This window comes from Equus asinus, chromosome 2, assembly GCF_041296235.1.
Source record: "Equus asinus isolate D_3611 breed Donkey chromosome 2, EquAss-T2T_v2, whole genome shotgun sequence".
Classification (NCBI taxonomy): domain Eukaryota; kingdom Metazoa; phylum Chordata; class Mammalia; order Perissodactyla; family Equidae; genus Equus; species Equus asinus.
In genome coordinates, this window is record NC_091791.1 from 65,768,957 (window position 1) to 65,790,749 (window position 21,793).

Sequence of the window (21,793 nt, forward strand, 5' to 3'; positions counted from 1 at the left end):
GAGGAGGACAGTCTTCAACCAATGATGCTGGAGACACTGGACATCAGGGCAATGGATCTCAACCTAAACACCAAACCTTACATAAAAATTAACTCAAAATGTATCATCAATTTAAATGTAAAAATATAAAACTTTTAGAAAGAAAATACTGGAGAAGATCTCTGAGATCCAGGGCTAGGCTAGCGGTTCTTAGACACAACACAACACATTAAAAATTAAAAATAAAAATCAATAGAAAATTTGAGGCGGGACCAAGATGGCGGAGTGAGAGGTCTTCTTTGTCTCTCCCCCGTCAAATCTACAACTAATTGGACATTCACCGATTAACAAAAGATATCCAGATAGCATCTCAAGACGTCTAAAAGTCTCATGCTACTACACATCGGAACGCGGACAGACTTCCCCCCCCGGGAGGAGGTGGAAATAGGTGAAAGCTCTCCCACCCCCGACCCCGACCCCTGGACAGCCTAGTTCCTGCAGGAGGCTCTCTTCCAACGGACTCCACCATAGCATCGCCAGACACCAAGGACAGGAGTGTGCACTCACCAGCGGAGCGACGGTGGAAACAGGGGACAACACCACTACCCAAGCCCCCCGCGATCGCACCTAGGCCCAGGGGGAATTCCCCAGGGTCCTGCACCCACCGGCAGGGAAGGCTTCTGCTCGCCATTAGCAGGGAGGCCCCGCCCAGAAACCAGAACAAAGAGAAGCTCCTGGCAGGCCCGGCACGGCACCAGACCGCAAGCTGCCACTGAGCTCACGGTCTCTGGCGCACGGCTCAGTACAGGGGGCACCCTAACTTCCCGTAGAAGTGCTTGGGGACACGTTTGGAGCTCCAGCGCCTGGCTCTGCAGCGCGGGGGAAGGCTTCAGGGTCCCACACTTTCCCGGCAGGGAAAGCCTCTGCTTGCCATTAGCAGGGAGGCCACGCCCAGAAGCCAGGAAAAAGGGAGGCTCCCAGTGGGCAGATCCCCTGGGGCGGCTCCAGACTGCAAGCTGCCGCTGGGCTCACAGGCCCTGGCACAGAGCTCAGTGCAGGGGGCACCCTGACTTCCTCTAGATGTGCTTGGGGACATGTTTGGAGCTCCAGTGCCTGGGTCTGTGGCGCGGGGGAAGGCTCCGGGGTCCCACATCTCCCCAGCAGGGAAAGCCTCTGCTCGCCATCAGCAGAGAGGCCACGCCCAGAATCCAGGAAAAAGGAAAGCTCCTGGTGGGCGGATCCCCCGGGGCGGCTCCAGGCTGCAAGCTGCTGCTGGGCTCATGGTCTCCTGCACATGGGTCAGTACAGGGGGTGCCTGGACTTCCCGTGGACGCGCCTGGGGACTGGGTGGAGCTCCAACACCCGGCTCTGTGGCCCGGGGGGTTGCTCCAGGATCCCACACCCCCCCAGCAGGGAGGGCCTCTGCTTGCCATTGGCAGGGAGGCCCCACACAGCATTCAGAACCCCAGGAAGCTCCCTAGAGCAGAATTCCCCAGAAGGCAGCAGCTTACAAGCCACCGCCAGGCCTAAGGACTCTGGCCGTGTCCCAGATTAGGCAAGGGGCTCCCAGAGATCCCATGAGAGTAAAGTGGGGCAGAGTAGAGCTCCAGTGAAACGATTACGTAGCCCATGGGGGAACTCCAGGTTCTTACAGCAGCCTCAGTGAAAGCCTCTGCACAGCACTAGTGGAGAGGTCCTGACTGGCAATCACGAGGCAGGAAGGCCCTGGGGCGAAAGCAGCACAGCTAAGAGAGCTAATGACAGATTGCAGAAGATACCCATAGCTCTGCTGGGACTTATAGTGGACAAGTGTGATCTGGTGGGCTCTGTTAGGGACAAATCAGAGATTATAGGTGATCCTGCTCCTGGTTGATGGGAAAGCCCACAACACTGCTGCAGACCACAAGGAGGGAGCACGTCTAGGTGGGCTGCAGCAGTAGGCACTAGCAGCCTGAGGCCCCCTTGCGATTGCCCCCACAATTGACAAGGGACCCCACAGGACCACTGTGACTACGAGGAGGGGTCCAGACCCAGTCAGTAACAGCTGACAGGGGTCCTGGTTGGGGCAGTCTAAACAGCTGCCCCCCCACACACACCAGTCGCAACAAGTGGAAGCAGCGACTAAACTCTATCTCTATGCGAAGGCACAAACCCACACCATCAAGCAGTATGAAAAAATATATTAAATCTCCAGAACAGAAAGAAAATGATAAGCATCCAGAAAACAATCCCAAAGACAATGAAATCTACAACCTAAATGACGATGATTTCAAAACTGCCATTATGAAAACACTCAACAACCTAAAAGAGAATTCAGATAGACAACTCAACGAGTTCAGGAGCTATGTCACAAAAGAGCTTGACACCATAAAGAAGAACCAATTAGAAATACTGGAGATGAAGAACACAATGGAGGAGATTAAGAAAAATCTGGACTCTCTGAACAGTAGGGTCGATAATATGGAGGACAGAATTAGCAATTTGGAGGATAGGAATATAGAAATGCTGCAGGCAGAGGAGGAGAGAGAATTAAGACTAAAAAGAAATGAAGAAACTCTCCGAGAATTATCCGACTCAATTAGGAGATGCAACATAAGGATTATAGGTATACAAGAGGGAGAAGAGAAGGAGAAGGGGGCAGAAGGCCTGTTCAAAGAAATAATAGCTGGGAACTTTCCAAACTTGGGAAGAGAGATGGAACTTCATGTCACAGAAGCCAATAGATCTCCAAGCTTTATTAACGCAATAAGACCAACCCCAAGACATATAGTAGTGAAACTAGCAAAAGTCAATGACAAAGAGAAAATACTAAGGGCAGCCGGGCAGAAGAAAATAACTTACAAAGGAAACCCCATAAGGCTATCAGCAGATTTCTCAGGAGAGACCTTACAGTCTAGAAGAGATTGGAATGAAATATTCAAAACTCTGAAGGATAAAAACTTGCAGCCAAGAATACTCTACCCAGCAAAAATATCCTTCAAATACGATGGAGAAATAAAAACTTTCCCAGATAAACAAAAGTTAAGGGAGTTCATCACCACAAAACCTCCTCTTCAAGAATTGCTCAGGAAGAAACTCATTCCTGAAAAGTCAAAAAAAGGAAAGGGGTTACAAAATCCAGAACAAAGGAGATAAGCAGAAGGAATAATACAAAGTAACAGCTCTCCATCAGGACAAAATGCAAAAGAACTGGAAAGCAAGTGATAAAATTGCAACAGTAGGCCCCCACATTTCAATAATCACACTAAATGTGAATGGATTGAACTCTCCAATCAAAAGGCACAGAGTGGCACGATGGATCAAACAACAAGATCCAACAATATGCTGCCTCCAGGAAACACACCTCAGCCCCAAAGATAAACACAGACTCAGAGTGAAGGGGTGGAAGACAATACTCCAAGCCAATAATGAACAAAAGAAAGCAGGTGTTGCCATACTTATATCAGACAAAGTAGACTTCAAAGCAAAACAGGTAACGAAAGACAAAGAGGGGCAGTACATAATGATAAAAGGGGTGCTCCACCAAGATGACATAACAGTCATAAATATATATGCACCTAACACAGGAGCACCAAAATTGGTGAAGAAACTCTTAACAAAACTAAAAGGAGACATCAACAGTAATACAATAATAGTAGGGGACCTCAACACCCCATTAACACCAATGGACAGATCATCCAGACAGAAAATCAACAAGGAAATTATAGAATTAAATGAAAAATTAGACTAGATGGACCTAATAGATATATATAGGACACTTCATCCAAAAACAGCAGGTTACACATTCTTCTCAAGCGCGCATGGAACATTCTCAAGGATAGACCATATCTTGGGAAACAAAGCAAGCATCAATAAGTTCAAGAGGGTTGAAATAATATCAAGCATCTTTTCTGATCACAATGCTATGAAACTAGAAATCAACTACAAGAATAAAGCTGGGAAAGGGCCAAAAATGTGGAGACTAAACAACATGCTACTGAACAAACAATGGATTATTGAAGAAATTAAAGAAGAAATCAAATATTACCAGGAGACAAACGAAAATGAAAACACACCATACCAAATTATTTGAGACACAGCAAAGGCAGTCCTAAGAGGAAAATTCATTGCAATACAGCCTCACCTCAATAAGCAAGAAAAATCTTACATAAACAACCTCAAACGACACCTAACGGAATTAGAAAAAGAAGAACAAACAAAGCCCAAAGTCAGTAGAAGGAGGGAAATAAGAAGTAGAGCAGAAATAAATGATATTGAAACAAAAAAGACAGCAGAAAGGATCAATGAAACAAAGAGTTGGTTCTTCGAAAAAATTAACAAAATCGACAAACCCTTAGCCAGACTCACTAAGAAAAAAAGAGGGAAGACTCAAATAAATAAAATTAGAAACGAGAGAGGAGAAATCACAACAGATACTGAAGAAATACAAAGGATCATAAGAGAATACTATGAAAAACTATATGCCAACAAATTGAACAACCTAGAAGAAATGGATAAATTCCTAGACTCATACAACCTACCCAAACTGAATCAGGAAGAAATAGAGAATCTGAATAGACCAATCACATGTAAAGAAATAGAAACAGTAATCAAAAACCTCCCCAAAAATAAGAGTCCAGGACCAGACGGCTTCTCTGGAGAATTCTACCAAACATTCAAAGAAGATTTAATACCTATCCTTCGCAAACTGTTCCAGAAAATAGAGGAAGCTGGAGCACTCCCTAATACAGTCTATGAAGCCAACATCACCCTGATCCCCAAACCTGACAAGGACAACACAAAGAAGGAAAACTACAGGCCAATATCACTGATGAATATAGATGCAAAAATCCTCAAAATTTTGGCAAACCGAATACAGCAATATATCAAAAAGATTATACACCATGATCAAGCGGGATTTATACCAGGGACACAGGGATGGTTCAACATCCACAAGTCAATCAACATGATTCACTACATTAACAATATGAGAAACAAAAGCCACATGATCATCTCAATAGATGCAGAGAAAGCATTTGACAAGATCCAACATCCATTTATGATAAAAACCCCCAATAAAATAGGTGTAGAAGGAAAGTACCTCAACATAATAAAGGCCATATATGACAAACCCACAGCCAACATCATACTCAATGGACAAAAATTGAAACACATCCCTCTCAGAACAGGAACAAGACAAGGGTGCCCACTTTCACCACTCCTATTCAACATAGTACTGGAGGTGTTGGCCAGAGCTATTAGGCAGGAAAAAGAAATAAAAGGAATCCAAATAGGCAACGAAGAAGTAAAACTCTCGCTGTTTGCAGACGACATGATCTTATATATAGAAAACCCCAAAGAATCCATACAAAAACTATTAGAAACAATCAACAACTACAGCAAAGTTGCAGGGTATAAAATCAACATACATAAATCAGTAGCATTTCTATATGCTAACAATGAACTAACAGAAAAAGATCTCAAGAACTCAATCCCATTCACGACTGCAACAAAAAGAATAAAATACCTTGGGATAAATTTAACCAAGGAAGTGAAAGATCTATACAACGAAAACTACAAGACCTTCTTGAAAGAAATCGACGACGACATAAAGAGATGGAAAGACATTCCATGTACATGGATTGGAAGAATAAACATAGTTAAAATGTCCATACTACCTAAAGCAATCTACAGATTCAACGCTATCCCAATCAGAATTCCAATGTCATTCTCTACAGAAATCGAACAAAGAATCCAAAAATTCATATGGGGCAACAAAAGACCCCGAATTGCTAAAGCAATCCTGAGAAAGAAGAACAAAGCTGGAGGCATCACAACCCCTGACTTCAAAACATACTACAAAGCCACACTAATCAAAACAGCATGGTACTGGTACAAAAACAGACCCACAGATCAATGGAACAGAATTGAAAGCCCAGAAATAAAACCACACATCTATGGACAGCTAATCTTTGACAAAGGAGCTGAGGGCCTACAATGGAGGAAAGAAAGTCTCTTCAACAAATGGTGCTGGGAAAACTGGACAGCCACATGTAAAAGAATGAAAATCAACCATTCTTTTTCACCATTTACTAAAATAAACTCAAAATGGATCAAAGACCTAAAGATTAGGCCTGAAACAATAAGTCTTCTAGCAGAGAATATCGGCAGCACACTCTTTGACATCAGCTTCAAAAGAATTTTTTCGGACACCATAACCCCTCACATGAGGCAAACAATAGAAAGAATAAACAAATGGGACTTCATCAGGCTAAAGAGCTTCTTCAAGGCAAGGGAAAACAGGATTGAAACAAAAAAAACAGCCCACTAATTGGGAAAAAATATTCAAAAGTTATTTATCCGACAAAGGGTTAATCTCTATAATATGCAAAGAACTCACACAACTCAACAATAAAACATCAAATAGCCCAATTACAAAATGGGCAGGGGACATGAACAGACATGTCTCCAAAGAAGATATACAGATGGCCAATAGACACATGAAAAGGTGCTCATCATCACTAATCATCAGGGAAATGCAAATCAAAACTACACTAAGATATCACCTTACACCTGTTAGAATAGCAAAAATATCCAAAACCAAGAGTGACAAATGTTGGAGAGGCTGTGGAGAAAAGGGAACCCTCATACACTGTTGGTTGGAATGCAAACTGGTGCAGCCACTATGGAAAACAGTATGGAGATTCCTCAAAAAGTTAAGAATAGAAACACTTTATGACCCAGCCATCCCACTACTGGGTATCTATCCTAAGAACGTGAAATCAGCAATTTCAGAAGCTCTATGCACCCCCATCTTCATTGCAGCATTATTCACAATAGCCAAGTCATGGAACCAACCTAAGTGCCCAGCAACTGATGATTGGATAAAGAAGTTGTGGTATATATATATATATATATATACACAATGGAATACTACTCAGCCATAACAAAGGACAAAGTTGTCCCATTCACAACAACATGGATAGACCTTGAGAGTATTATGTTGAGTGAAATAAGCCAGACAGAGAAAGACGAACTTGGTAGGACTCCACTTATAGGTGGTAGTTAACGTAGGGACAAAGAGAACTGATCGGTGGTTGTCAGGGGAAAGGGGGGTGGGGGGAGGGCACTAGGGGTGAAGTGGTGTACCTACAACATGACTAATAATGATGTACAACTGTAATTTCACAAGGATGTTAACTTTTATAACCTTAATAAAAAAATAAATTAAAAAAATAAAAAAATAAAAATCAATAAATTAGACAAACAAAATTAAAAACTTAAGCTCTCAGAAAGACCGAGTTAAGAGGGTGGAAAAAGACTCAGAAACCTTGTACTATCTGCAGTGACTTGCATATAAACCTTCTCCCTAAAACCTGGGCCCAGATGACCTTTCCAATTCATCAGTGCTGCCCTTGGGCTCCTGGCACACTCGTGACCTACTTTGCATCCTGCTCAAGTAGACACACTCCCAGGTCCGTGCCTGTGTCTGGGCTGTGCTCTCACTGGCCGGCTCTAGAATGCTACCCAGCCTCCGAGGCAGAGCTCCAAAGCCTCCTCCTGGGCCCCAGCCCCCAGCCCCAGCCCACCCCTGTGCAGCCTGAAGCTCTGTGCCTAATGCTTGCTGTGCTCCTCTCCTCTCTCACCCACCAGGGCATGTGTGCTGCTTCTGCACACTGGGGGCTTCCTGGGCAGCAACACCGACTCCCTCATCAGCATCCAGCTGGTTGGAGAATTCAGCAGAGAGGAGGTGCAAATTCAAATATGCTGAATGAACAAACAAACGGAACTCGACTTTCTTAGAAGTTCCAGGCAACTCCAGCTCAATTAAAATGCAAACCCTCCTCCCAAGCTCAAGACTCCAAGGGCCCGGGCTTTGCCTCAGTTTGATTCCATCACTTGCAAGACCCAAGGTGGGTCCCGGGAGAGAGTCCATCACTTTGCCTCTTAAACCCTGAGAGCTTCCTTACAGCATTCAAGCCCCAGAGGTTCTGGGGTTCTATTTAATAAATGAAGCTATTTGTTTTATGTTAGGAGATGTTACTGAATGGGGAGGAAGGGGAAGCTATCATTCCCTTCTGAAAGGTGTTGCTCGAGTGTGCAAGGCTTGCAGACTCACGAGCCTCTCACTGACCCTTCACCACTCCAACAGCTTATGAAGTTTCAAGGATGGACAGGGAGCCACTATTTCTCAACTAGGGTCTGGTTCTGGACTGCAGAGATGGCTGTCTGGCTCTGCCAATTTCTCTTTTTAAACTTTGACCTTTGTATTTTCAATCCAATGCTTAGGATCACCAAATCTGAAATGACACCCCTGGGAGCAGGGCTGTAACCGACGGAGGTTGTCTGACACCCCAACCAGTCTCCTCCAAATGGACATCCAGATAACACAGGCCGAGAGGTCTGCCGAGGGGTAGTCACAACTGCCTTCAAAACGCGGCATCAGTCTGCCATCACTTTGTTTACTGACACACTTGTCTCTCTGATGGACCTGCCTTTGGTCTGTCTCCTCCTATGTGCTGTGAGCCCCACAGGGCAACTTGTTCAGCTGTTTCCCCGGTGCCTACCATGGGCCTGGCCCATACACAGCAGACACTCAGTAAATCCTTGTTGAGTTGGTGAATGAATGAGGGAGGAGGGAAAGAATGGGCAACACCTGCTTGCCTGTGCCCAAAGGGACCGCCTGAGAGCAGAACCTTCCTTCCCATGTGCTTTCGCACACGGTGCCTACCCACCTTCATGTGCTCAGCAAAGGGCTGCTGCCCCTTCTGTGCTGGTCTAAGAATTTCTTTTCGTTTTTTTGGTGAGGAAGATTCACCATGAGCTAACATCTGTTACCAACCTTCCTCTATTTTCTATGTGGGTCACAACTACAGTGTGGCCGCCGCCGAGGTCCATGCCCAGCATCCAAACCGGCAAACCCAGGCCACTGAAGCTGAATGCATCGAACTCTACCACTAGGCCACAGGGCCAGACCCAAGAATTTCTAATTAACTCTCAGCATGGAGGCAGCATTTGGACCCATTCTACTGAATGAGAAAGTCAGGCAGAGTGAAGGGACCGACAGGCAGGCCTGGACGTGGTACTGCCTTGCCCTGGGGGCAGGGGGGACCACTCCCAGGGCTCACCACAGGCAGGGGCCACCCGCACCCCCACCAGCGTACTTCAGCTCCTTCAGCTCCCGGCTGACATCATTCTTCTGTTTCCGAGTGTCATCCAGGCTGCGCAGGGCCTCAGCCAGCTCGCTCACTGCCCGGTCCCGCTCCCGCCTCAGGTTGTCACAGAGGGTCCTGGCAGAGGGGGCAGAAGACAAGGTCACTGAGAGGGACAGGTGACAGAGGACTTACAGCCTGCAGTGGACAGTCCTGCAGCCCCAATTCCCAAACACCCCAGGTGCCTGCCTCATCCCCACATGCACAGAAGGAGTGCTTTAGAGTCTAGAGATGAGACCACCCAGGCCAACCCCACTGAGGGTCAGAGGGGACACTGAGGACCTGGGAGAAGAGACACCCCCACAGTTACCAGGCAAGAAGCATCAGCTTCCAAATGTCCAATGCTTGTCCCACTGCTTCACCCTCAATATGCCTAGGGTTAATGACCACCCTCCCACTCCCAGCCCACCTGGCAGGCCCCTGCGCATCCGCCACATGCCTTGTAACTACCCACACATGGACCTTTCGAGGGCTATCGCCTATCCCACAACTAGACTGAGCCCCCACTCCAACAAGCATCATGCCTCATGCATCTCTGCAGCCCTGAGCTCTGTGCAGGTGCAAAGTGCAGGCTTGACAACTCTCTACTAAAGGATATGTGGCTTCTGGGACCCCAGGACCACTGCAGCATTCAGAGAGGAGGTGGGGATAGGTGACCTGGCAGCAGCGGAGTCTGTGCTCTGTGTCACCTCTAGAATTGCATCCTGTCACTCGCTGGTCCCCGAGAGCTGGTCCCTACCTCTCCATGATCCCAAATCCCCCACCACCCTGAACCCTCATCTCCTGACCAGCCCAAGAGGACATCAGTCTTTCCTTCCAAAGGCCACAAGGAATCTTTCAGAAACTCTCAACGACCAAGTCCTTACTCACCACCACCACCACAGCCTCTCCTGGCTCCAGCCCAGCCAAGGATCAAGTCTATGCTCCTGGGCTTCCCTTTCGAAGCCTTTACAACCTGCCCTCCAGAACCCTGTCAGCCGCCTCTCCCATGACTCCCTAAATGCACGACCTGCTCCGGCCACTCCATGTCTGCGCCCTTCCCTGAGCACACCACACACCTTTCCTCATGATGTTCCCTCAGGCTGCAACTCCTGCCCCCTTTCTCCACCTGGAAAAATCCCACTCATGCTTAAGTTCTACCCTGAATACTATGCCTTTAGGGGAGACCTCCCTACCCATCCTCCCTAGTGCCATGCATGTCCCCATCACAGCTCTGACCCTGGCCCTGGAATTCACCATCCACGCATCCCCCTTCCCCACTGCCCTGCCCAATGAAGCTGCCTGCGGCCCCCACAGCACCAGCTCCTCACAGACATCAACCTGCCTGGCAGCCTGGGAGGCTGTTTCTCTCCCAGGGTCTCCTTGCTAAAGGGACCTAAGGTTCTGGTACATAGTAGGCACCCAATGAATATTGGCTGACAGTATGCACATCTGATGTGTTGGTTTCATCACAAGCCCCTCAAGAAAAAAGCCTGCCCTTGTTGTACCTCATGGGCTCTCACGTGGGCACAGAGCATGCTTGGATATCCAGGTGCAGTGAATTGGGAAGAGACACAATGGAAAATTCTAACGCTATGAGACAAGGCTGGGGCATCACCTAGGGTGAGTTGGGAGGCACCTAGGTCACTCCCACCTTACCTGGACATGTAGCAATGATTCTGACCCTCCCCACAGACTCAGCGCTTCATGGAAAGACCTGAGCCAGAGCACCCCGTACCGGATGCTGTCCCGCTCTGCCACGATCTTGTCCCGTTCCTGGAAGGCCCAGTCCCGCCGGCACTTGGCCACGTCCGCCTCCTGGAGGGCTTCCTTCAGCTCCTGGCACAGAGCCTTGCACTGCTTTCGAAGGATTTCAGCCTCCTTGTTGGCTCTCCCAGCGTCCATTGTCACCGTGTCTTTGATCTGGTGTGGGTGAGGGGCACGCAGAAGGGGAGGTTTCTGGGCCTCCTTGGCTGGAAGTGCCCTCCCACCAGTGCAAGGGCCGGGGCTGAGCCCTTGGGAGTTGGGTGGAGGGAAACACTGGGATCCCAGCCAGAGCCCATCCCAGCAGACCCCTGCACTCCCCACCCCTACGACTACACGCCTCACGGCTATGCTCAGACTCCTGGTAACACCAGGCTAGGGTCCAGTCCAAACTCTAATTGTCCCACGGAGCCTGGGCCAGAATCCCAGCCATGGTGTCAGTGGCCCCGGCAGAATGTCTGCGCTGGAGTGCTTGTTGCAGGATCTGCCCTGCCAGTGAAGTGGTTGATATCTTACAGAGAGCCCACCGTGTCTGTTGAAAGAGCTCTCATGACAAAATGTAGTGAGGGGAGTCCAACTGCAGTGAAGGGTACAGACACTGCTCATGATAATTCCCAACCCTCTGTGTCGGCAATGCTGGTTTTTATAACCTGGCATACGGAGTATAAAAAAAAAAGTATTTTTTTTAAAGATTTTATTTTTTTCCTTTTGCTCCCCAAAGCATACATAGTTGTATATTTTTAGTTGTGGGTCCTTCTAGTTGTGGCCTGTGAAATGCTGCCTCAGCACAGCTTGATAAGCGGTGCCATGTCTGCGCCCAGGATCCAAACCGGTGAAACCCTGGGCCGCCGAAGCAGAACACACAAACTTAACCACTTGGCCGCGGGGCCAGCTCCAAGTTACTTTTAAATCTGAAAATACACCCGTATTTTTCTGGGGACATCCTGTGTATCTCAGTTCATCTAAAAAGCTGAAATCCGAAGCATCTGCACCTTGACAACTCCCCAAAGCACCACATGCTCCATTAAAATTTCAAATCAAACTCTTAAAAGCACTCAGAAAGCTCCCTCTGTGCCTCTATACTCCTTAGAGAACACGGGGAAAACGACAAATGACATCGTGAGTGTCTACTGCAAGAGTCACTCCTACTCTAACTCAAAGGCTTTCTCAAGAAGCAAAATCCAAACAAGACATGAGAGGAACAGATACTGCTGTCTCTGGACCGGGTATCTCTCCCTCTGAGTGATTAAGAATAAGGAAGACAAACACACCAAGAATGCTTCCACGGACTCCACAGCTCACTCCACAGAGTCAGAGAAGCCACCCCTGCTAAACACACTCAAAAAGACCTTAGTGGATCAACCGAGAGACCAGAGACAAGGACGAGGGATGCAGAGGAAAATACGTGGAGTCAGCTTACAATTACCCTTCACCTCTCAAATATAGAGTCAGAAAGAGTTGAAAAAAAACCGGAACAAAAAATACACCTAACTCAAGAGTGACACAGTGGCACACTCTGCTCAGACCTCACATTTCCCAATCGATTCAAATTATTTGTTTTGATTTTTTTCCTGCTTTTATGCAGTCTTGAATGTTTGTTTAGTTTGCTATTTTTTAAAAATGATTTTTATTAATTCTGTCAATAATTTATTATAAGTAATAGGTTTAACAATAACTTTTTTACATTTTACTTGGTGTTGTACATTAATACAGTTTTATATTCAAAATGTGTTAACATACGGTTTCACTGAAAGGTTTTCCATCTTGCTCTGGATAATCATCTGAAGCTGAGGGCCACAGATGGAGACACCACGAGAGGCCAGCGCTGAGGAATCAGGCAGCTCTCCCCTCTCCCCCATCTCTCCTTCCTTCCCACTGGGCCCCCATCATTGCTGGTCTCCAAGATGAATCCACCCCCAAAACACTGTTTCTTTATGAGAAACACAAGAAGTACATACTTAGTTTTATTGGGAGAGAACAGTAGGAATGAGGTATCTTAAACGGGGTGGTAGAATTTGGGAGCTGGGGCCTCCCGATTTACTCTGAGGAACCGCAGAGTCTAGGAAGTGACTACCCCAGGTCCCACCCACTGGGGAGAGCTGAACCCAGATCCCAGGTCTTCAGACTCTCACTCCACTGCTCCTTACTCTATACTGTACTGTCCCCAAACATCAGCCCTTAGTCTGCAAAAGCACCAAGATCTGCCCACTCTGGGTGATCTTGGGGCCAGGCTCAGGAAGACATGGGCTGGTTTTCAAGAGACACTTGCCCAGCCCAGGCCTGAGGCCAACAAGAAAGGCCTATGGGCTGCAACTCAGCCCCCTGCAGGGGTAAAGCCCACGCCAGGGACCCAGGGACACCTGTCTCTTCCATTCGGACAACATCTCCCAGCCTCTAAGTTCTTGAAATGCTACCCTGGTCCTCTGCCTTGTCTTCTGTCACACTGTTCCCTATAGCACTTCCTCCTCTCACACGTGTTGACTCTCTGTCCACCAGTGCCAAGCTCAGCTCCTCAAGCAGGACTGAAGTCGGAGATGCAAGTGCACTCAGGGGCAGCAGGAAGGTAGGGACACGGGAAGCCACTGCCAGCAGGAGTGACCGAGCTGCGCTTTCTATGGGACACGGACTCGAGTAGAGGGGCCTGTCCTGGGAAGCGACTTGTTATCTGGAAGCTGCTCTGTTACAGGCAGCAGGGCCCACAGCATCCCAGTGACAGAGATCAGCTGCCCCAGGCAGTTCCTCCATCCTCCTGAAGGCAGTGAGCCTTTACCAGACCCAGTCAGGCGACACCAGAGGCTGGGACAGTGGCCCTTGGGAGGGAAGCTCCCGTGGACACGCCCACTCTGGGAGGCGGGAGGCAGGAGAGAGAGCTGAGCTGACCTGGTCTCCAGAGTAAGGCAAAGACCCTGATAGGTCCCCTGACCGCCCTCTCTTTGTTACAATCCACTCTGGAGAAGAGAGTAGAAAGAGAGGACGACAGTGAGAGAGGAGAAGGGGCACCAAGAGGGAGGTACACAGAGAAGGGAAGAGAGCGTAGGTAAGGCACAGCTCGTGAGAAAGAAAAAGAACCCCTCCCTCAGCTGAGCAGAATGGAGACAGTTCTGAGACCAGGGGCCGTGTCCCTTGCACTGCCAGCACTTAGCACTGCCTGGGCATAAGGAGGCACCACAGTCTGCAGAAAGGCTCACAGGCCCTGCCTCCCCCTTGGGCATCAGCCCTGCCTCATGCTCAGTCCAGAGGGCTCTGGCTACAACAGTTCAACACTCACCATCCCTTGCCAATTTGCCCGACCTTTAATACCTTGCTTTTCGCTTCTCACAGACCAATGTTAATGCCTGCACTCTCACTGACCTGCACAGAAAAGCAGAATGGAGAGGCATGAACAGAGAACTAAGTCAATGGGAAAAAAAGTCTATTCTGATCAAGTTCATAGCCTAAAGAGAGCCACAACACCAGCCAACAGGATGGAAGGGAATCCCAAATAGGGGGAGTCCACGGGCCCATCCAAGGCACACCTGGACTTGGGGTTGAGATGTGTCAGCCATGAGGCTGAGGTAGGACAGATGCAGAGAATCCAAGGAGCCAAGCCCATTTCCAGTGCCTCCTGACCTTGGAGACATGACCCCAGGGAACAAGGCTTTAGCATGGCCTCAGGCTCAGACTCGTTTACCATCTTCCCAGTAGGGGCCTGACTGCCCCTTTAAAAAGTAGACTCCTCAGATGTTGAGAGAAAAGAACCCCTGAGGGTGCTCCTCCAGACTAGAAGGCCAAAGGTGCCTATGGCTGTGGGAACTTGGTCTTGGGGTCTTGCTTCTTAATGAGCAAGTTCTTGAGACACCCACTGACCTTCAGCACAAGACTGACCTACAATTACTGAACTACAGGTGTGAGTGTGACATTGTGCATGGAGCACACACGTCTGTGCGTCTCATCTGACTTTCTTCCTACACTGTAAGCTCTGGATGCTCAGGACCACAGCTGGACCTCCCCTTGCGTCCCCTGTAGCCCAGACTACAGCTGGGCACTGAGCGTGAGCTTAGCAGTTACCTGGGCAGTGGCTGATGACCCAGTCAGCAAGCAGGCATAAGATGAGAAGCTCTTTGCTCCGACTCAGAAGGACACTGCTGTTTTGGACACCAAGGGCTCTGCAGCCCTTCCCCCCTCGCGGCTTTCCCAGAGCTGGGAGGCCGGCTGCCCAGCTGCCTACCTGTCGCAACACCTCCATCTCCTCGCTGGCCGCCGCCTTCTCAGACGTGCTGCTCTTGAGCTTGGATTCGGCCAGCTCCACCTCGGTCTGCAGCTTGTCTAACTCAGAGATGACTTGGTCGCGCTCGCTCATGATGAGCTTGTACTCGCTGTACACCGCGTCCCGCTCCTCCTTGTACTTCTCTGACTCCTTTGCAGTCTTCACCTGTGTGGTCCTCAGCTCCGTCAGCTCTGACTGCAGCAGCTCCATCTCCCACTGCAGGTCTTTGTTCTGGGCCGTGGCCTTGTTCAGCTCATGGTGTATTGCCTCGAACCTGGGGGAGAAAGGCAGCCGGGACACAGGGAGGTGGGGACCTGCCCGGTCAGCTCCACTGTGCTGGACAGTCAAGCATGAAGTTTCAAGTGAGGTCATTCTCTGCACTCCCGAGAGAAAAGTCACGGAGTACCAGTTCCCCGGACCTGGAATTTTACTCAGCCTTTCCAGAGTTGAACTGAGGACTTCATGCCCTCTGCTCTACTAGAAATAACAGCGTATTTCTTCCACAGTCAAGCCACATTATTCAAAAAAATAAAAACAAAACGATGTTAGAATCACAGCATATGAGAGACAAAAGTAGCCTTAACGGTCATTTAGTCCAACCACCTCCTTTACAGATAGAGGTGACAAGGCTTTGAGACATAGGCGACTTGCCCAAAGCCACCAGGTTAGGGCGAGAGCACACAGCTCCCTCCAGGCCAGGAGGCACCTTCCACACAGGCAACCCTGCACATTAGAGCCTGCAGCTCTCGAGCAGCACCTCTGAGAGGGTGTTCCCGAGAACGTCTATCCTGCACAGAGCTCCCTTAAGATGGTGTTCTCAGATGACTGAGGTTCGGGACACACTGCATGCTGTGCCACCCTCTTGGAGAGTCTGGGGCACGGTGTCTGAGTGAAGGTTCTGAAAAGTCTCACAGGGCAGACACCTGTCTGTGTGCACCCTGGCAGTTCCCAAACCTTTGTATATCCAGAAAACACTTTTCATATGAAACCGATGAGTGCTCCAGAACTGGTGTTTTGCAGGAATGTACTTTATAAAACACTATTTGAGGGCAGGGGTCACACCCTACAAATTACATACCTTAATAAAAAATGAAACTTTAGAAGAAACAATGCCTAGGACAAGTGACTAACAAAGAGAGGAAAGGCTTGTGGGGAGACCTAGGAAACAGAGTCTGTGAGAACACACCAGAGCTGTGCAGATGGAGAAAGCACAATTCCCAAGACACATTGAGTGTCAAGAAAACGTTTGCTAGAGATAAGTATTTTCTGACTGAAAAAGCAAAATTACTTGTGCTGTTTCTACCCACGCCACCCCCACCAAACGGCTGGGAGGCTTCTAGATACCCACAAGCCCACAATGGAGAGTGGCCCCAGGGCAGAGAAGACCCATTTGGCCCTCTGGTGATTATGGAGCCGGAGACAGGCTGGCTCTGCTCCCTCCCACTGCAGCCTCAGCTCCTACCTCCGCAAGGAGAGAGCACATTGGTGCTGCAGCTGGATGGCTGTGTCCCTCTGTTGGGTCAGCATTTCCGTCTGCTTCAGCAGGCGCTGGTTCTCTTCCTCCAACTGTTCCAGGCGGCTCAAGTCTGAGTTGTGGATGGCGACTTTCTCACTGTACCTCTTCCGAAGGGCATCATAGTCCTTCTTGACCACCTCCAGTTTGTCCATGGCGGTGTCGTACAGCTTGTTGAGAATTTCTGATGACCCATTGTGCTTCAACACCTGGGGACCAGAGGGTCACACTTACCAAGGGAAGGAGAGACTCATCACTCTCACCTCCATCTGTCTGGAGGTGCTATTGTTGGTAAGGGAGGGGAGGCCACACCCTCTGGCCTTCGGGAGTCTCAGGCTGATTCCACAGGCCCTGCAGACACACTTGGTCCATTCATTCATTCACAGATATTTCTTAAGTAGTGTGCAGAAGAGTTGCCAAACAGACCTGAGACTTCTATCCTTAGAAGGGCCTGTTTGCAAGCTGACCCTTGGCTGGCGTCTGGGAACCTGAATGACAAACAGTTGCACACACTGATAGAAAACTTCCCCACAGGGATAAGAGGGCTTCCCAGGGCCTGACCTGGACAGTGTGGCTTAGGCTGAGTACCTGCTTTCTTCTGGGGGTCTGACATTTCAGTACACGCTAGGCAGAGGGAGCCTACGTGGCCAGCCCCCAGCAAAAACCCTGGGCAGGAAGTATCTCAAGGGCTTCCCTGGCAATGACACTTCAAGCATGTTGTCATGATTCAGTGCTGGGGAACTAAGCGTCTTATGTGACTCCATAGGGGAGGACATCTGGAAACGTACACCTGGTCTCCTCTGGACTTCACCCCACACACCTCTTCCCTTTGCTGATTTCACTTTGTGTCCCTTCACTGAAACAAATTTTAGCCATGAATATGATCATATGCTGAACTTTGTGAGTCCTCCTAACAAATCCCCGAACCTGGGGGTGGTGTCGAGGACCTCCAACACAAGTCCCTACTATGTCCAGTACAGCTCTAGATGCTGGTGATGCTGGACAGGACACACAAAGACCTTTTATCCTAATGGAAGGATACAACTTACATAGACAGACAGAGATAGGTAGGGAGGGAGAGAGGTAGATAGATCAAATAAAATAACTTCAGAGCATAATAAGGGCTATCAAGAAATTAAAAAATAAAGCAGGATAATGAGCAGCAGAGTAGAAGGCCGTGAGAGAGGCTAACACCTAAGGAGGTTCTCTGAGAAGGTGACTTCTAAGCTTGGATGCAAATGAAGAGCAGCAGCCCAGAGCACACGCAGCAGAGGGGAGAACAAGTGCAAAGGTCCCAGGGTAGGAATCCCCAGCCATATTCCAGGCACAAAGAGAAGGGCAGGGCAGAGCCACCGGAGCCCAGTGAATATGGAGGAGGGGGGTCAAAAGGAAGCATAGCTTCAAGGCTCGCGGTGAAGCACGCCTCCTGAAATGGGAGCCGTAGGAGGGTTCTAAGCAAGGAAGCGTTCAACTCTGAATTACAGGAACTAAGCGCTCTGGGGTGCTGCTCCAGAGAGTAAACAACAAGTTAAGAGGCTGTCAGGGGCCTGCTGACGTCTGCTGAGCACCTCAGGGGATCTGAGCCTTTGGGAGGGTCAGTCCACATCTCTGGGTTTCAGTTTCCTTATTCCTCAATAACAGGACTGAACCAGAAAAGCTTGCTTAGCCGTTCCAGCTCCCACAGTCCAGGAATCACCTGGCTTGTTCAGCAGAGACCTGAGTTATCAGATCTTTTCAGCCTAGAGAACCAGAACCCAGGGCTGCTGCATATTCCCTTCAGAGGGAGGGTTAGCCATCAATAAACACAATTAACGGGAAAAGCCAAAGAAGAGCTAATTAAAAAATCAGATTCACGGAAACAAGGAAAGTGAGTGGCTCATCTAAGAGCTAAGCACCAGCTCCTACGGCTGCAGGCTGCAGGAGCGTCTCAGAAATCAGCTTCCTCAGGGCTTTCAGTCTTCCTCCTTTTTCTTTTTTTCTTTCTTTCTCTTTTTTTTAAAGCAAAACTCTTTCCTTCAAAGGAAATCTTAACAAGGACACCAAAATACAAAACATTTTAAGAAACAGTATAGGTTCCTCGGGCAATTAAAATCTTCACTGTTTTGTAAAAATGCCTCACTGCTGCAGATCATGACTGCACACTGAGAAACCGGAGAAAACCACCGACTGAGCCCTACTCTGTCATTTAAAGTCTTTGTTCTTTTAAAAGGAATATCTTCAAACATACAGAAAAGCATAGCAAATAATGTAACAAAATTTTAAGTACCCACCACTTAGCTCTAATCTTGGTATCTTGTCACATGTCTCAAATTGCTTTTCAAAGAAATAAAACATTACAGGTGTTTCTAAAGCCCCCCAAATACCCTTCTCTTATCCAATAGGCCTCTCCTCCCCCCCAGAATTAATCTCTTCCCTAAATTTGCTGCTGACCATCTGCGTGCATAACATTTTATTTACACTATCTATGTATTTAATGAAAGTCTCTAAAGGCCTCACACTACATGCACTTCTTTCTCTTCAATGCTGCTTCTGAGGTTTGGTCAAGCGATGCAGGCAGTATGTCACTGTGTGAACACGTCACACCACCTCCTTTTTCCAGCGGATGGACGTTTACACTGTCTCCATGTTTCTGCTGTACACCTGTCCTCTCCCACACCTGGGAGAGTCTTCTCTAGGGGGACACCAAGAAGCAGAGCAGCTAAGTGGCAGGATAAGGACTTTTTCACACGTACTGGACAATATCAAATTGCTCTCCAAAGTGGCCGTACTGACTCATATCCCACCAGCTGTGGGCAGGAGTTCTGAGAGTTACTGTCATCAACGATCCTCACCAAGATCTCACACAGTCCGATAATTCTTTTAATTTTGAATTGTGGTGAAATACACATAACATAAAACCGTCTTAACCATTTTTAAAATATCTAAACGTATGTTTCAGTAGTGTTACATATATTCACACTGTTGTGCAACCAATCTCCAGAACTTTTTCATCTTACAAAACTGAAACTCTACCCATTAACAACTCCCCATTCCTCCTCCCCCCAACCCCTGGCACCACCCTTCTACTTTCTTTTCTTTTCTTAAAAATATTTTATTTTTCCTTTTTTTCCCCAAAGCCCCCTGGTACATAGTTGTGTATTTTTAGTTGTAGGTCCTTCTAGTTGTAGCATGTGGGATGCCGCCCCGGCATGGCCCGATGAGCAGTGCCATGTCGGTGCCCAGAACTCGAACCGGCGAAACCCTGGGCCGCCAAAGCGGAGCACACGAACTTAACCACTCGGCCACAGGGCTGGCCCTACCACCCTTCTACTTTCCGTTTCTATCAATCTGACTACTCTAAGCACCTCACATAAATGGAATCATATGGTATTTATCTTTTTGTGACTGACATTTCATTTAGTATAATGTCCTCAAGGTTCATCTACTTTGCAGTATGCGATAAGATTTCCTTCCTTTTGAAGGGTGAAAATATCCCACTGTATGTATGTTCCACAATTGTGTGTGTCCATTCATTCACTGAAGGACATTCCTGTTGTTTCTATTCTTGGTTACTGTGAAATGGTCAGATTGTTTTAAAGTATTACCAATCGCATGGACCAAAAATAAGGTCTTTTTAACTTGCATTCCCGATTACTAGAAAAATGGAGCAACTCTCCTTATGTTTACTGACTACAGACACTTTCTCTTCTATGAATCTCCTGTCCACAGCTTTCACTTCCCCACCCCTCCCTGCCTCCTTCCCCTCCTGCTGTTCTCTCTCTCTTCCTTTCTTCCTGTAGGATTTATTTTTAAATTCCAGGTGCTAATCCTTTCCTAGTCATATTTATTACAAATATCTTCTCCCAATATATGGCTTTTAAATTTTCTTGCAGTGTCTTTTGTTAAACTGAAGTTTCACAATTTAATACAGTAAAATCTATCAATCATTTCTTTTATGGCTTGGGCTTTGGTTGTTTTATTTAAGAAGTTCTTTTCTTCCTACTCTGAGATCATGAAAATAGTCTCCTATTATCTTTTCTAAAAAGTGTTCGTTTTACTTTTCACATTTAAATATTTGAATGACTTGGAATATATTTCTGTGTATGGTGTGAGACAGAGATACAACACTGTTCTTTTCTGTAAGTCACCAGACAAAAGAGAGTTGGGTTCCTGAGTGCAGGACAGAGTGAGGACGCCTGAATTTGTCCAGATGCATTCAGTGGGGCTGAGGACACCAAGGACACCACTGATGCCGCGCCCAGCACTGAGAGCTGGGAAGGAACATGTGCCCGCACATACCCAGGACACAGAGCCAATGGAGAGCTCTCTGGACCTGGGTCAACCAGTGCCTTCCACTTACATCTGGAAAAATTCCAGCTTCTACACTGGATTGCCCTGATTTGTGGGCAGTACCTCAGATACTCCAACTACAAATCATCTTGAGGCCGGCCCAGTGGCGCAGTGGTTAAGTTTGCACGTTCCACTTCAGGAGCCCAGGGTTGGCCAATTCAGATCCCAGATGCGGACCTACACACTGCTTGTCAAGCCATGCTGTGGCGGTATGCCATATATAAAGTAGAGGAAGATGGGCACGGATTCACCTCACCTCAAATGTTTTCCTCTCTAAACATCCCCTAAGCCAGGTGAGAACCACAGTGTCTGCAAATGACTCGAGCGGTTATTGCAGAACAAAAGCACTGCTGCCATTCCCTGAGTTTCCCACAAGGTGGCAACCCTGAGTAGACCAACCAAAAGTGCTCTACTATTGTCGTGCCTTCTAAGTTTCATCAAGAAACAAATTTTAAAGGCGGCCTTAAAATGATGCAAACAAAGACCTAGTTCTGGTCATCCTGGTCCCTTGCTGGCCCAGCAGAGCCGTGTTCACCAGCCCACAACAGAATCTTGAGTTTACACCATGGCTTGGTCTTTTTCATTGAGAATAGTCCCCAAAATGCCCTAACCGTGGGAGCTTGGGTTAGCACCTGCGTGACAACCCAGGGACAATTCAGGGCAGAGTGACCAGCTGCCAGGGTGGGTCACGAGTTCCCGGTGAGATGGGGCTGGTCAGGGAAAATCCCAGGGCAGACCCAAGGATCCCTTCTGATGTTCAATCCAGCTCTGATAGCATGACGGGATCCTGGT

The 21,793-nt window shown here is 48.0% G+C and overlaps 1 protein-coding gene across 3 annotated transcripts in view; it reads right to left on the minus strand.

Annotated features, from left to right (window-relative positions):
• The window catches only part of DLG5 (discs large MAGUK scaffold protein 5), a 128,753-nt gene that overhangs the window by 38,191 nt on the left and 68,769 nt on the right, over nt 1-21,793 (minus strand). For all 3 annotated transcript variants that reach the window (XM_014837034.3, XM_014837051.3, XM_044761744.2), the window contains 4 exons: nt 16,622-16,881; nt 15,121-15,433; nt 10,888-11,072; nt 9,123-9,248 (listed from right to left, as the gene is read on the minus strand). In XM_014837034.3, coding sequence (XP_014692520.2) covers nt 9,123-9,248; nt 10,888-11,072; nt 15,121-15,433; nt 16,622-16,881 — 884 coding nt within the window. The remainder of the gene's footprint in view (nt 1-9,122; nt 9,249-10,887; nt 11,073-15,120; nt 15,434-16,621; nt 16,882-21,793) is intronic.